This window comes from Notolepis coatsorum (assembly GCF_963971535.1).
Source record: "Notolepis coatsorum genome assembly, chromosome: 20".
In the NCBI taxonomy this organism is placed as follows: Eukaryota; Metazoa; Chordata; class Actinopteri; order Aulopiformes; family Paralepididae; genus Notolepis; species Notolepis coatsorum.
The window spans coordinates 65,618,900-65,636,025 of NC_140184.1; the positions used below are offsets into that span (position 1 = coordinate 65,618,900).

A 17,126-nucleotide genomic window follows, 5' to 3' on the forward strand; every position below is an offset into this window, starting at 1 on the left:
AGAGCTGCTGTTTAATGCTATTGTCGCTTTTCACATAGTCATCTTGAGTCAAGAATCACTTTTCCCACTTCAATGACAGAGCTCGCTTGTTTAATAATATTGTCGCGCCATCTTCTCAGTGCAGAAACGCTGCTGTTTAATGCTATTGTCGCTTTTCACATAGTCATCTTGATTCAAGAATCACTTTTCCCACTTCAATGACGCAGCTCTCTTGTTTAATAATATTGTCGCGTTGTGGAAAGCAGGATGAGAGAGCGTAGATTTCAGTGTGTATCATTTAATCATTTATCATTTAACATTTGAAAGGCATACATTGTTGTCATACAGAAGTACAGAATACTTTTATCCAAAATGCTTCTTACTGTTACTGTTAGAGACTGTGCTAGACTAGATAAGTATGAAATAAAATAGTATAGCATGTAAAATAGAAGTAAAAATAGAGGTCACAGTGTTCAGTATAGAATGTACAATGTTCGATGCAGAATAGAAGTAACTGAGTTGCCATACAATATACAATATACTATGCAATGTACTAATATACAATACGCTATAGTGCAAAGCAGAAATGGGATGAGGTACAATTTACAGTAAGGTGTACGAGTTGCAGTGCAAATGCTTCTTACTGGCGCGCTCCAGAGACTGTTACCATACAATATACAATATACTATGCAATGTACTAATATGCAATACGCTATAGTGCAAAGCAGAAATGGGATGAGGTACAATTTACAGTAAGGTGTACGAGTTGCAGTGCAAATGCTTCTTACTGTTGCGCTCCAGAGACTGTTACCATACAATATACAATATACTATGCAATGTACTAATATACAATACGCTATAGTGCAAAGCAGAAATGGGACAATTTACAGTAAGGTGTACGAGTTAATAATAATAATAATAATGACTTGGATTTATATAGCGCTCTTCACTGACCCAGAGCGCTTCACAGAGTCCATTATTCGTTCATACACAGTCATCCCGGTGGTGGTAAGCTACAATTGCAGCCAGAGCTGCCCTGAGGCAGACTCACGGAAGCGTGGCGAATAATCATCGCCTACGGCCCCTCCGACCACCACCAACATTCATTCACATGCATACACATTCATACGAGGCAAGTAGGTTAAGTGTCTTGCCCAAGGACACAACGGCAGTGGGATGGACATGGGCTTGAGCGGGATTCGAACCACCAACCCTTCGATCATTGGACGACCGGCTCTACCCCTGAGCCACGCCGCCCCACAAGTGAGTTGCAGTGCAAATGCTTCTTACTGGCGCGCTCCAGTGAAGTCCATGCCGTGCGCGCGTCAACACACAGGCAGCGGCAATCAGGGGAACCCGGAAACCGAATTCCGTTGCGGAAGCGATACACACGACCAGGCCATGCTCCGGTGTCCTCCTATAAGACGCCGGACATGGTCATACTCTACCTTCCTCGGGAAAAAAAGTTTCCAACATTGAAAACCCAACCAAGGGACCTCAGGGCGCCTCGAACGAGACGCTCTGCCAGTATTCATATAACTAGCTTATAGGATAACCTTTCGTTATATTATCATACTCAGGGCCGCCTGGGAGAAATGCGAGGCCCTGTGCGAGATTTAACGCGAGCCCCCCCCCCCCCCCCCCCCAAAGGTAAAAAAAAGAAAATTATATATATATATATATATATATATATATATATATTTTTTTTTTTTTATACAGTCAACATATTCTTAAATAATAGCGCTGCCCGAGGCGGGGCATGATACAGTCAACATATAGCAAAAGAGAGAGCGAGAGAGAGCTCCCGTTCTACAGTCAATATACAGTGTACAGATAGAGAGAGAGAGAGAGAGAGACACATTGGAAAGAAATTGAAATGCTATTTGGCCCTAAACAGAGAGTACACAGTGGCAGAATACCTGAGCACTGTGACTGAAGATCCTTGAGCACAGCCTAGCCATCGAGAAAGGCCGCCATAGGCAGACTGTGTGTGTTAGAAAGAGAGAGAGAGAGAGAGAACATGTGTGTTTGTCATGTGTGTGTGTGTTAGAGAGAGACTAGAGCATGTATGACAGATTCAAAAGGACAAAGATCAACACTTAAATCCAAGAGAGAGAGAGAGAGAGAGAGAGAGAGAGAGAGAGAGAGAGACACATTGGAAAGAAATTGAAATGCTATTTGGCCCTAAACAGAGAGTACACAGTGGCAGAATACCTGAGCACTGTGACTGAAGATCCTTGAGCACAGCCTAGCCATCGAGAAAGGCCGCCATAGGCAGACTGTGTGTGTTAGAAAGAGAGAGAGAGAGAGAGAGAGAGAACATGTGTGTTTGTCATGTGTGTGTGTGTTAGAGAGAGACTAGAGCATGTATGACAGATTCAAAAGGACAAAGATCAACACTTAAATCCAACAAGAAGAGGGTATACCAGAGAAACCAAAGCAGCAAGGAGCCAATGGCCGACATCAGCTAAATAGGCTAGCCAGGTACTGTGACACCAGGCCACACACAGCTTTGGCCAATGGCCCAACGCTACCCAAGCTACACAAACGACCATTCACACACAGCACATGTCGTATCTCCAAATGTTGTGAAGTAGCATATGTTTTGCCTGGAAAAAAACATCGTTATTAACAAAACATTCGGGAGGGGAAGGAAGGAAGAGTGGGGTAATGTCATGACATTTTCATTAATCCAAGTTACCTGCACGAGGAACGCAGGGCGAAAGGCTGCAACACAGGTCTCCACGTTGACGAAAGGCCTCTCGCTGGCGGGACAAAAAGAAGCTATGGCCAGAGCCTTGTCATGGTGCAGGCCCGACTACATCTTCTGTCAAAGGGCCTGCTATTCTCAAGGCTAACTGATAGCATCAAACGAACGTTCCAAGCTGACGCTAAACAGCTAACTGGCTAACAGTTAGCTCACACAGTTAGCTACTAGTAGTATTAGCTAGTCGACCAGTTTGGCTCCAGAGAGAGAAAGAGAGATAGGGTCAGGTGACTCAGGTCCACGGCGGGTATATAATCATAGGTTGACTCACCATAACGCAGTATCAACGTGGAAGGAGACTTTCTTGGCCCCACGGTGTAATTTCTTCTTCTTCTTCTTCTTCGAGTACTTTCCGGCAGACTGGACACCTTTCGGCGTATTGCTGCCTAACAGATTTATCTGCTCACAAGTTCTCTTCTCCTTCTTTTGAAAAGACATCCACTCGCCTCGCCTCGCTCCTCTGAATAGGTTAGCTAACGCTAGTTAGCATTTAGCTAAGCTAGCTACTAGCCGACATCATGGCTATACCATGAAAGGCTCCGGCCATTTGTCCCGCTAGCGAGAGGCCTTTCGTCAACGTTCCTTGGTGACCGACCGACTGATTTCGTCTTGGCTGGCATAACTAAGCATAGTCAAAAGCTGCACGCGCGAAAATGTCAAACGCAGCCGACTCACGCTGCCACGCCGGCGTACTACACTGTCTACACATGATGTAAGTAAAACCACTCCCTTCGTTGAAACCAATGCTGCTGCAGAACCCCAGAGGCTGAGCTCCAATAGTGAGTATGTCTGCAGCTGCAGGACTGCAGACCCAGGAACAAGTCAGACACATTCTACAAACGTGTCTAATGTGAAATATATAAGCATATAAGCAAAACTAGATTTTAGGTCTGTGATGAAAAAGGGCCTCGCGGGAAGGGGGGCATCGAAAAAAAATAAAAAACAAAATAAAAAATAATAATAAAAAAATTAATGTTTTTTTTTTTTTTTTTTTTGCGAGGCCCCCCTTCCCGCGAGGCCCTGTGCGACCGCACTGCTCGCACACCCCCTGAGGCGGCCCTGATCATACTGTCATCGCATCTCTCTCTTGCCATAATGAGATATGGGGCAGAGCAGACGCGTGACCCGACAAATGTACCCCCTGAGGGCCTGTAAGCCCTACTACCAGGGGGGAGGGGAGTCCCGTCCACCTGCCCGTCCTAGCGAAGGGGGGGAGGCAGTCAACTCCACCAAAGTGCGAAAAAAATACTAAAAGCGCACAGTACAGGCGGGACCACGTGTGACACATCAGCCCGTGGCACACACCCACACACCCCTGCTAACCCACCGACTGGCGGGACGCAGGGGAGGTCCCAGACCTCAGAACCGCCTGGGAGACAGAACCCCCAGTCATGTCCATGAGGTAAAACTTAACGAAGGGACCCAGGGAGGACCAGGAGGCCGCAGCACAGATGTCCTCCACGAGGCCCCCCCTAACAAGGCGGCAGAGGCCGCCGCTCCACGAGTGGAGTGCACCCTGACACCCCCAGGGGGGACCTGTCCAGCCAACGTGTAGCAAAGGGCAATGCCCTCGCACAACCAATGTGACAGGCGCTGCTTGGACAGTGCGTTACCAGCGCGAGGGCCACCGTAACAAACAAATAGTTAAGATCCTGCGTCCGACTGAGGTAAACCCCCAAAGCATGGACAGGACACGACAGATGAAGGCTCGCCTCTAACCCACTAGCGTGAGGAGGCGGATGAAACGCCTGAATCACAATATCCCTGGAGCGAAAAGAGCTCCGGATATTCTTTGGCACAAAGACTGGATTAGGCCTCAGAGTCGCACCGCTATTGGCACGAATAGACAGGCACTCAGGCCGCACCGAGAGAGCACACAGCTCACCCACGCGCTTAGCGGAGGTGATGGCCAGCAGGAACGCAGTCTTGAAAGACAGCTGCTCCAACGGCACCTGCTCAAGAGGCTCAAACGGGGCCTCCGACAACTGGCCGAGGACCAGTTGGAGGCCCCACTTGGAGACAGAGAATGTTCCACCGGCTTGAGACGCCGAGCGCCAAGCATGAAACGTTTCACAAGAGGGTGGCTGAACAATGTAACGCCCTCAAAACCCACATGACAAGAGGATATAGCTGCGGTGTATACCCTCACCGTCGAGGCCGACAGTCTACCCAAAATAGACTGAAGGAAGGAAAGGACAGCGTCCAGGGGGCAGGACACCGGGTCCCAGCCCCCCACCTTACACCACTCTTGAAAAGTATGCCACTTACCCGCGTAAACCGCGATAGTGGAGGGAGCACGAGCGTTTCGGATGGTGTCGACCACAGAAGGGTCAAGACCCATCCCCTCCAGACTCACCCCCTCAGCAGCCAAACCATCAGTGGCTGTCCCAGAACAGGGAACAGCCACAGAGATCCGTGTGCCTGAGAGAGGGCCCGCAATGACCAAGGAACAGGCCACGGCGGGGCTACCAAGAGCTGGATCAGGACCGGGAACCACACAGCCGTGCCAAGGCATCCTGATCCTCCCTGCAGTTATAGCCTGCGACTGAGTTAAAAGTTCTATAACCCCAAAAACATGCGCGATGTTTTCGGCGTCGGCTGGCCCTACAGCCCCACTACCCGACACCATTGTGGACAGAAAAACAGTCAACTGAGCAATGACACTGGTCGCCACTAAATTCCATCCTGTGGCGGTATAAACATCATCAGCCCATACCGCCACCTGCCGGGCCAACTCGCCCTCAGGCGTCGGCTTCCGGGTGGGACACCGTTCAACCATGCCAGGGCAAAGGATCTATGCTACCTGGCTCTCAAGCTAGGGCACACCTGCCTTGCGCCCTGTTGTCAGCCCATTCACCCATAAAAGGGGTAAATAAGCCTCAGCAAAATCCCCCACATTAGATACCGATTGACCTTACCCAGATATCCTGCCCCTTGCGCCAATACACAACTCGGTTGTCTCACGGGACAACGAGCAGTAACACAAACGCTAGCATTGATGCCTGGCAGCGCAGGCCTTACCTGTGCGCGACCTAGCCCGACAGCTAGCCGCCGCGCAACGTCCCTCGATCCGCTGTCACGAGACGAGGAAACCCCAGGCCAGGCCCGATGCGCTGTTAGGATGTGCCGAGAAGATTCCAGGGGCTGGCGAATCTCAGGCGAAAACCCAACATTGTGTCATTTCTCTCTGCATTTCATAACAACTAGTTCATGGAGTGCACTGCAGCGTCCATGCAGGGCCGTCTCAGGGGGTGTGCGAGCAGTGCGGTCGCACAGGGCCTCGCGGGAAGGGGGGCCTCGCACAAAAAAAAAAAAATATATATATATATATATTTTTCATTTATTATTTTTTTATTGTTATTTTAATTTTTTTTTTGCGAGGCCCCCCTTCCCGCGAGGCCCTTTTTCATCACAGACCTAAAATCTAGTTTTGCTTATATGTTTATATATTTCACATTAGACACGTTTGTAGAATGTGTCTGACTTGTTCCTGGCTCTGCGGCTCTGCAGATACAGTATTGGAGCTCTGGGGCTCTGCAGCAGACATACTATTGGTTTCAACGAAGGGAGGGGTTACATGTGTACAGTCGGCCGGCGTGCGTCAGCTGCGTCTGACTATTTTGCGCATGCAGCATTGGAGGTTATGCCAGCCAAGACGAAGAGGACGGTCATTCGGCAGATGGACTGAAGATGAAAGTTGTTGCATGTTAGAAAGTTCAGTCAGGCTAGCCATGTCAGCTAAAGGCAGGGACAGCTAGTTAGCTTTAGCTACGTTATAATATCGAGTGCTAACGTGTGGTTCAGTCGGGATAGCCATGTCGGCTGGTAGCTTAGCTAAAGGCTAACTAGCGTTAGCTAACCTAGAGAGAGCGCGTGCAGCATTGTTATGCCAAGATGAAGAGGACGGTCGTTCGGCAGATGAACTTCGTCAACTCCACGCGATTGTCTCCATCCTCTTGGACGTTTGGTGAGTTTTTAATGCACTCTATTCTATTCCCGCCGTGGAGATATCTCTCTCTCTCTCTCTCTCTCTCTCGGGCCGGCTAGCTATCGTGGCTAACGTTATGTTGGCTAACGTTATGTGGAGCCAGCGGGCCGGCTAGCTATCGTAGCTAACCTTATGTTGAGCTAGCGGGCCGGCTAGCTATCGTAGCTAATGTTATGTTGAGCTAGCGGGCCGGCTAACTATCGTAGCCAACGTTATGTTAAGCTAGCGGGCCGGCTAGCTGTCGTAGACGTTATGTTGAGCCAAGCGGGCCGGCTAGCTATCGTAGCTAACGTTATATTGAGCCAAGCGGGCCGGCTAGCTGTCGTAGCTAATGTTATATTGAGCCAAGCGGGCCGGCTAGCTAACGTAGCTAACGTTATTATGAGCCAAGCGGGCCGGCTAGCTAACGTAGCTAACGTTATATTGAGCCAAGCGGGCCGGCTAGCTGTCGTAGCTAATGTTATATTGAGCCAAAGCGGGCAGGCTAGCTAACGTAGCTAACGTTATATTGAGCCAAACGGGCCGGCTAGCTGTCGTAGCTAACGGTGTGTACCTGCTGTCAGTACCTGGCTACTCTATTTGCAGTTAGCCTCCTTAGCTGATGTCAGCCGTTGGCTCCTTGCTACTTTGTTTTCTCTGGTATAGACCCTCTTCTCTTTGGATTTAAGTGTTGATCTTTGTCCTTTTGGATCTATGTATATTCATGTTGCCTTTGTGAAGTTATCTTTTCCTTCTGTTTTGTTCTTCCATTCAAAGTTGAAAATCCTTTAGGGGCTCATCTTAGCTGTCTTGCTTATCTCTCTCTCTCTCTCTCTGTCTGGACCACAGACCCATCTCTCTCTCTCTCTCTCTCTCTCTCTCTCTCTCTCTCTCTCTCTCTCTCTCTCTCTCTCTGTCTGGACCACAGACTCATCTCTCTCTCTCTGGACCACAGACTCTCTCTGTCTGGATCATCACAGACTCTCTCTCTCTCTCTCTCTCTCTCTCTCTCTCTCTCTCTCTCTCTCTCTCTCTCTCTCTCTCTCTCTCTCTCTGAGCATTGCATTGCTTATAGTTGTCAATTGTGTCGGTCAGTTCATTGCAATTTTTCCTTCAGTCACATTTAGTTTTATCCTGCACCTGGCCTAAAACAGGTTGGATGTGCACACAGCTCTACTGTGTTTGTAGCAGAGCAACCATACCTGAAGCCTTGTAAACAAAGACATCAACACTAGAGTGTGTACTTCTATCTACACAGTACAGCCAAAGCATTCCCATTGCTAGGCAAAAACTCCACCTGTTTTCTACACTGCTTCTTCCCTTGCTGGATTTTCTGCATTACTGCCACTTGTACATGTGTGTTGTGGAGAAATTTGTACAGTGTTACAAAGCGATAACACTGTATATTGACTGTAGAACGGGAGCTCTCTCTCGCTCTCTTTCTCTCTCTCTCTCTCTCTCTTGCTATATGTTGACTGTATCATGCCCAGCCTCGGGCAGCGCTATTATTTAAGAATATGTTGACTGTATGAAATGTTCTATTTTTATTTTTTTTAACCTTTAGGGGGGGGCTCGCGTTTAAATCTTGCACAGGGCCTCGCATTTCTCCCAGGCCGCCCTGCGTCCATGTTGGAAACAAAAAAAGAGGAAGGTAGAGTATGACCATATCCGCCGTCTTATAGGAGGACGCTGGGGCGTGGCCTGGTCATGTGCATGGGTGCAAATTGTTTGTTCATGAGCACAGTAGGTGCTGGGAGATAAGAGTTATCTCATTATGGCAAGAGCGAGACGCGATGTATAGTATGATAATATAACTGCAATTTCACTGTTTCATGCATCACTGTAGGGAGGATTTTCACTTGTTTAGCCCAATTTGGCCTCATGCTAATTCACACATGAAAAAGATACATGATGCAGGTTTAACAGACGAAAGCTGATCGGACAATCCTGACATATCATATTGCTAAAGCCTTCAAATCCCTCCAATGTAAGGTAGACTGAGAACAAATACTGCAGGCTAATAGGTTAGCAACCATTTAAAATGTGGTTCCCCATTTAAAAAGTAAAATAATTACAACTATAGCCTATATATTATCTTGATTACAATGATATGCTAATCAAGCTGACATATATTAGAAATGGTCTATACTGTACATGCTAATATGTTATATTGTAGGAGTGCGGAACAAACAGACTGCCAGACGGTTGTTTAGATGCAATAGACGAAACGTCTCATGTTTACTTCCCACTTCCTTAATACAAACTAATACGTCATCACGTCAACCCGTGTGACTACATAACGTCAATGCCCTCTAACCACACCCTGTGCATACATTGAACATGGAGGTGACAGAATATGAATGTGAATTCTATTGTCCATTATTGTCCCCCACATGCGCCCCCCCAGAATTCACAAGAACTGGTAGCATGAGCCGTTGAGGACCCCGTAAAATCCTGCCGAAGCGGCTTCGGGTGTCCAGAGTCTGTGTAGCGACGGGACCAGTTACCACCGGAGGGTGGTCTGAGGACTTAACGGCCAGGGGGAAACCCTGTGTCATGGTGGAACCCGTAGACCCCGGAGGGCGGTCGGAGGTTTTGATGGCCGGAGGGCGGCCGCGCCGCGGCGGCTGAGCTACAGGAACTGGACGGTCCAGGTCCACATGAGCCGGTTTCAGACGGTCCACTGAAATGTGATCCGGTTTCCCTCCTATTTCGACTACAAATTACTTGTCCCCTGTCTCCAGAACCCGAAAAGGCCCCTCATATGGTGGCCGTAGTGGCGACCGATGGGCATCATGGCGGACAAAAACGTACTTTGCTGTATGGAGATCAGGTGGAATATAAACCTGGGGCACAATGTGCTGTAACGTAGGCACCGGCCTAAATACCTTGGCATTGTCCAGGAAAACAGACCGTTGCTGGCCAGCAGACCAAGCGTTGTGGTGTTGGGCATGAAATCCCCGGGGACTCGCAATGGCTGCCCATAAACCAGTTCGGCTGAGGAGGACTGAAGATCTTCCTTGGGGGCTGATCGGAGGCCCAGCATGACCCACGGAAGTCTGTCAACCCACCCATTGTCCCGAAGACTGGCCCTGAATGCGGCCTTCATTGACCTATGAAACCTCTCGCACAGTCCATTGGCTTGAGGGTGATAAGCCGTTGTACGGTGCAGCTTCACCCCGAGACCCTGGGCCACAGCATTCCAGAGCTCCGATGTAAACTGAGGCCCCCGGTCGGAGCTTATATCCGATGGAGCTCCAAAACGGGCAACCCAGGTGCCGATGAATGCTCGTGCAATGTCGGCAGATGTAGTTGAAGATAGTGGCATGGCCTCTGGCCAACGGGTTGTCCTGTCAATCATGGTAAGGAGGTGGGTGCAACCGTGTGATGGTGGCAGTGGCCCAACCAAGTCTATGTGCACATGATCAAACCGCCTTTCAGGCACATTGAAAGGGGTTAGTGGGGCCTTGGTGTGGCGGTGTACCTTGGCCCGTTGACACTCTAGACAAGCATTAGCCCAATCCCGAACATCCTTTTTAAGACCGTGCCAGACGAACTTGGCTGCCACCAACAGCTGAGATGGTTTCCTGCCCGGGTGAGAAAGGCAGTGAAGGGCGTCGAAAACACGCCTCCTCCAAGCGGCAGGGACAACAGGGCGAGGCTGCCCAAGTGAGATGTCACACAGGAGCGTAGAACCAGTGTCATTAAAAGAGATGTCCACCAACGTCCTCGTCGGAAAGCTGATCGGCTGCCATCTGTGCATAATCAATCCCGAGGTGGACCGTACTGATGATAGCACGAGAGAGGCAGTCGGCGACAGGCTTGTCCTTCCCGGCCACATGTTGGATGTCTGTTGTAAACTCCGAGATGGAGGACAACTGGCGTTGCTGGCGAGCGGATCACGGCTCTGAGACCTTGGCCATAGCAAAGGTCAATGGTTTGTGATCGACAAATGCTGTGAATGGTCGGCCCTCCAACAGGAAACGGAAATGCCGTACCGCCAGATAGAGGCTGAGGAGCTCCCGGTCAAAGGTGCTGTAATTGCGCTCACTGGCTCTGAGCTGCCGACTAAAAAAAGCAAGGGGTTGCCAGTGACCATCGACTAGCTGCTCATACACTGCCCCAACAGCATAATCCGATGCATCGGTTGTGAGAGCGATCTGCGCCTCAGGTAATGGGTGCCGTAGCCAGGGCTTGTTTGGTGTTTTTAAAAGCTCCCTCCATCTCCACTGTCCAAGTGAGAGTGAGCTTAGCATGTTTGCCCTTGAGTGCCTCGTAGAGGGGCTGCATGAGCTGGGCTGCGCCAGGCACAAAGCGATGATAAAAATTCACCATACCCAAAAATTCCTGTAGTGCCCGGACGGTGGAGGGCTGCGGAAACTCGCTCACAGCCTGCACTTTCGATGGCAGAGGCACTGCCCCATCCGAGGAAATCAATTATTCGCAGTCCAAACTGGCACTTGGCTGGGTTAAGAATCAAGCCATGCTGACTCAGGCGCTCAAAAAGTGTGCGGAGGTGAACCATGTGTTCAGCCCTGGAGGAGCTGGCGATGAGGATGTCATCTAAATAAATGAACAGGAAAGGCAGGTCCCTTAACACACTGTCCATGAGGCGCTGAAATGCTTGGGCAGCGTTCTTGAGCCCAAAAGGCATGCGGAGGAACTCAAAGAGCCCAAAAGGGGTGATTACCGTTGTCTTGGAAATGTCCTGTGACTGCACCGGCACCTGGTGATAACCACGAACCAGGTCCACTTTAGAAAATATGACCTTCCCCGCAAGGCGAGATGAAAAGTCCTGAATGTGTGGTATAGGATAGCGGTCAGGGGTCGTAGCATCATTCAGGCGGCGATAATCACCACATGGGCACCAACCTCCGGCGGCCTTTGGCACCATATGGAGTGGCGAGGCCCAGGGGCTATTGGACCGGCGCACTATGCCGAGGCACTCCATCGCCTCAAACTCCGCCTTAGCAATAGCCAGTTTACCTGGATCCAGGCGCCGTGCACGGGCATGTACTGGCGGGCCTGCAGTCGGTATATAATGTTCCACACCGTGCTTAGCTGTAGCTGCTGAAAAAGTTGGCATGGTAAGAACTGGGAACTCAGCCAACATACTCAAGAACTCAGAGGCAGTAAGGGTACTGGACAGCCTTGAGGAGCTAGAACCACTGAGTTCACATGGGAATGAGCTAAAAGTCTCCGCGCTGACCAAGCGCCGGTTTTTAATGTCCACCAGCAGCCCATGGGCACACAAAAAATCTGCACCTAACAATGGGTTAGACACCTCAGCGGTAACAAACGTCCATGATAAATGCTGTCCCTCCAAACACAATGTCACATGCCGTTCACCATAGGTCCGTATGGGACTGCCGTTGGCCGCCTCTAGTGGAGAACCCCGTACTCCGGCTTGTATATCCAAAACAGATGCGGGTAAAACGCTCACAGTGGCCCCAGTGTCGCACAAAAAACGCCGCCCAGAAAGTGTGTCTCTAATAAATAATAAACTGCCTTCATGGCCAACACTCATGGCAGCTAGCGGGTGCTGGCCCTCTCGTTTCCCGACACCTTGGCATGGTGGTAGTTACATGGGGGTAGGCATTTTCTAGCCTTAGAGCCAAACTGTGCATGGTAGAAACACATACCTGTGGGCTTTTGTCTCTGGGCCGGGGCGGGGGCTCTGGACAGGGCAGCAGCAACAGCAGGGGGCGGAGAGTCATCCACCTGGTACACAATATTGTTAGCCACCTGACACTGTTGTGTAGCAGAGAAAAACCTATCAGCCTCTTTAGCCAATGCCCGATAGTCTATAATGGGAGAGTTAGCCAAAGCCGACCGCACTTGCCATGGTACAGTAGCTGCTGCATGAATAGCTCCCTAAAGATAAAACAAGGCTTGTGGTTGCCTGGTAGTAAAGCCAACATTCGATCCATTAGCTCCGATGGTTTAGCATCACCCAAGCCCGGCAAAGATAGTAGCTGACGTGCACGCTCAGACTCCGTTTGACCAAAAGTTTCTAGCAGCACGTCTTTCAGTGTGTCGTACTTACTATCCTCCGGAGGATTCCCGAGCAGATGTGCTACTCTGGATGCGGTAGCCCCGCCGAGCGCCGATACCACGTAATAATACTTTGTATCATCCGCTGTTATCCTCCGTATAGCGAACTGCGCCTCCGTTTGCGCGAACCAAACAGCAGCCTGCTGCTCCCAGAACAAACAGACTGCCAGACGGTTGTTTAGATGCAATAGACGAAACGTCTCATGTTTACTTCCCACTTCCTTAATACAAATTGAATACACATTGAACATGGAGGTGACAGAATATGAATGTGAATTCTATTGTCCATTATTGTCCCCCACAATATTATACATTACAATAAATATATGCAATAAAGAATTTGATCTGAATATATTAGGGCTGACCCCTATTAGTCGAATAGTCGACTAATCGGTCGAAAGGAGCCGTAGTCGACTGCCAACCTCTTAGTTGAAAAAAAAAATAATAATATATAATATATATATTTAAAAAAATATTTTTTTAATTATTATTATTTTTTATCATTCTTTCCAAAAGAAAAGAGGCCTAGAAGCGTGGCTCTAACTGCCTAAGAAAACAGGCACAGCGGCACTGAAAGAGGATTTCACCCATCTAATGAATACACTAGACTAGACAAATATCAAGATGTATCCATAAGTGGACCAATAGCATGCTTTTGCAGAGGACAAGAAGCCTTCCGTTGACTCCTTCAGACATTAAGCACCCCCACAGCCCAAATGGAATGATAAAAAAAACTAACTAATAGTCGACTATCGGCTAATTTCGGCCAATCATAGTCGACTATCCAAATCCTTAGTCGGGGACAGCCCGATATAGAATATATATAATAGGAGTATGAGTAAAAGTAAACAGTATACACAGGTGCAGTATACACAAAGTACCCTAACTGGCATGATTTAGGACATACGTTGTAGTCCGTACAGGTTTTGGTGGTTAGGAGTCAGACACACTTAGGGGCGAATTCACAAAGGGATGCGCAGCTTTTTCTGACGCTATGCCGGCGCAAATAGCTCTGAAACACAGTTTGCTATTCACAAAGGAAGTGCAATGGGTGAAATGTGGTGGTAATTGCGTTTCAATCAGCATTGCGCCGGTGCAATTTGCGGGTATTTAAATGAACATGTTCCCCTTTCTATGCAAATGAGCCTCGTCAAAAAACACTCCCAATTCACAAAGGCTGGCGCTAATTGCACCGCACAGTTAAAGCGACGCTATTTACGTCTTCAGAGATCTGGTGGTAACTAAACGCATTCATTAAGGGCCGTCATTGCCAGCGTCTCGGGTGATCATGGCAGCAGTAATTGTTGCCAGGCGAAGGCATCATAATGCCAGGCGTACTCGTGAAAGAATATTTCGAATGAGAATATTACTTTTCGATTTAGGCGAGACCAAAATCAACCGGAGACACAGGTTGCCACCTCAAGCAATTCTTGATCTACTCAATGAAATCAAGGATGATATTGAGCCAGCCACCCAGAGATCCCATGCAATCTTTTTTTATTATAATTGTTTTATCCACTTTTTCTCCTCTTTTTCCATTTTTCTCCCATCCCAATTCCATTGTGCCAATTCTTCCCTCCCCTGTCTTGAACATTGAATTAGTATGACGACTGGCCCAAGCCGGAGGCAGCGCCGACAGCCGGAGTCGAACCCGGTGTCTCTTGCGTTGGTGACGAGCGCAATGTCTGCTGCGCCACCCAGCCGCCCATGCAATCTTATTTATTATTTAAATATTGTATTCAACTTTGCCATGGCACTGCCATGTTGCCACTGACAACATCTGGTTTATTTGTTAGTGGGAAGACTGGCATTGCATGCTGTTCACCAGTGTCTGGTGTGAGCCGGCAGACAAGAGCAAAGTGCCAGACGTGGAACAATTTGGGTGATTTTGTGCAAGCTCCCATGCGCGTGCCCGTATTCCGATCAACGGTAGATCTTGTCGTGGGACACAAGTTCCCAATGCATTGTCCCATGGGATTATGCCCCCCCACGGCGATATTAATTGAGGGGCGGATTTGCCGTGATGGAGAAATTAAAGAGGCAACATTTAATTAGAAATGCAAGGCTTGGGCGGTTAGGTGGCCGAGCGGAGATTGCGTTCGTCACCAACCCCGGAGCTGGATTCGCTCACAGCTCCGGGGTTGTCACCAGCTTGGCTGGCCGTCTGCACTAATACAATTGGCTGTATTAGAGGGTGGGAGAAGCTGGCGGGGTGGGTCCGGGTCGTTGTAAACAGCGACTCCTACAGTTCGGTCGGGGCGCCTGCTAAGCGCGGATAGGACTCGAGGGGGATAGTGTGGTCCTCCCACACGCTACGCCCTCTCGATGAGAATCCGCGCTGCCAGGTGAAAAGAAGCGGTGATTGGCTGGACGTGTGTCGGAGGAAGCACGTGGTAGCCTCCACTCTCCCAGATGATCTGACTGTGGGGGGTAAGTGCGCAGCGACCAGGAAGGGACTGGGAATTGGCATACGACTAACATTGGGATGGGAGAAAAATCGGAGGAAAATGGGGGGGGAAAAAGACCAAAAAAAAAAAAAAAAAAATGTAAGGCTTGCCACGGGCGACTCATGTGGTCCTTGGAGGCTACTCTAGTGCCTGTGGGCACCGTGTTGGTGACCCCTGGTATATGATATATAGTATATGATAATGTGGGTTCTATTCTCTTAACTAACTCTTAACATTAAATACAACTTTCTCACTGGCACAGTGCCTAACTTTGGTTTAAAGATTCAGCACCATGGACTGCTCAAAATAAATTATTTGGGGATGACATCAGAATCAGAATCAGAATCAGAATCAGAATCAGAATCAGAAAGGTCTTTATTGCAAAGTAGTTTTCACATACAAGGAATTCGCTTTTTCGTTTTCGGTGCGACATTAGCGGACAGACATTAACAGACAGATAATACAATAAAGAGGTGATCAGGAACAAATTGCACACCTATGGGCGTGTTTGCGCTAGTATCTCATCCTCGCAATATCCTTAGTGAATGGCTTGCAAAGACAGAGCAGATACTGCACGCAAACGCAGTTAAGGGTGCTATTAGTGCTGCGCAATCCATTCTTTGTGAATTCGCCCATTAGTGGTCAGATATTCCTAATAGTTTTCGGTTCTGCAGCCGTTAGTTCTCCAGCTGCTGGCAGCAGCATATAATGTACATATATTTATATATTCACTCATAAAGAGCTGGCCTATCAACTGACTATCTTGTGTCATCTTGGGTCCTCCACATTATGTTTAAAATATTGGTATTAGGGGTATATCTTGTATAAGACATTTATCCAAACGATGAGTTAACTGATGTACACTGTTTTACAATGCTTGTATATCTAATCGTGTGTTGTCATGTTTGTTTATGTGTTTGTTTAAAAAAATAATAAAAAAATAAAATACAAAAATAAAATATTGGTATTCCGCCTTAACTGAACTGTGGTCCGCAGTGTGACCATTATTCAATACAGCTACACTCTAATAATGCTTAACTGCTGTGAACTGTGTGGTTTAATGGTTAATTGCCACTGGTACTGATGTCCCGCATCCCTCTGCACGATTCCTTACCTTCTCTAATGGTCTAACGGACTGTTCTGCTCCCCGTAGATAGTGGCTCAGAAGAGGATGGTGAAGCCGTTGTTCCTGAAGTATGGGAAATACGCTGGGAAGTCAACCATCACGGTACGTCCTGTAAATCACACTATCAATTCTGAACACTTTCCTCAAGTAGAGGCAAGAAGTCAAGTAGAAGGAATTGCTCAATTGGAGTCCTTTTAAGTGAAGGAACGGATTTGCAGTAAGGATTTAGCCTCTGTGCAATGTATCACTGCTCAGATGAATGTGATTAGAAAAGAGACAGAATAATGTCCATTTAAGTCAGAAATGAGGTTGACTTATTTTCTTTATTTTCTTTTCTTTTTTGTGTTTTGTGATTTCTCTCTTGGTGTTCTTTCTCTAGTGAGACACCAGGAAGGCTCAGAGGAGAGAGAGAGTAGGAGAGACACAGGAGAGAAGGTTCTGGTGGGACTCATTCTTAGATCCAATGAATGCAGATGTTGTTAGCATTGTTAACCCTTTCACTACCACACTACAGAAGGTTAACCCTTTCACTACCACACTACATACGGTTAAACCTTTCACTATCACACTATATACGGTTAACCCTTACACTACCACACTACAGACGGTTAACACTTCCACTACCACACTACAGAAGGTTAACCCTTTCACTATCACACTACATACGGTTAACCCTTTCACTACCACACTACAGACGGTTAACCCTTTCACTACCACACTACAGACAGTTAACCCTTTCACCACCACACTACAAAGGGCTAACCCTTTCACTACCACACTAGATAA

At 48.2% G+C, this 17,126-nt stretch overlaps 1 protein-coding gene across 1 annotated transcript in view; it reads left to right on the top strand.

The window, feature by feature from the left end:
* Positions 1-17,126, top strand: part of cpne7 (copine VII) — a gene marked incomplete at both ends in the record, with an annotated part of 210,175 nt that overhangs the window by 71,949 nt on the left and 121,100 nt on the right. The window contains one exon of the mRNA XM_084337136.1: positions 16,368-16,442. Within this exon, the coding sequence (XP_084193262.1) occupies positions 16,368-16,442 (75 nt within the window). The remainder of the gene's footprint in view (positions 1-16,367; positions 16,443-17,126) is intronic.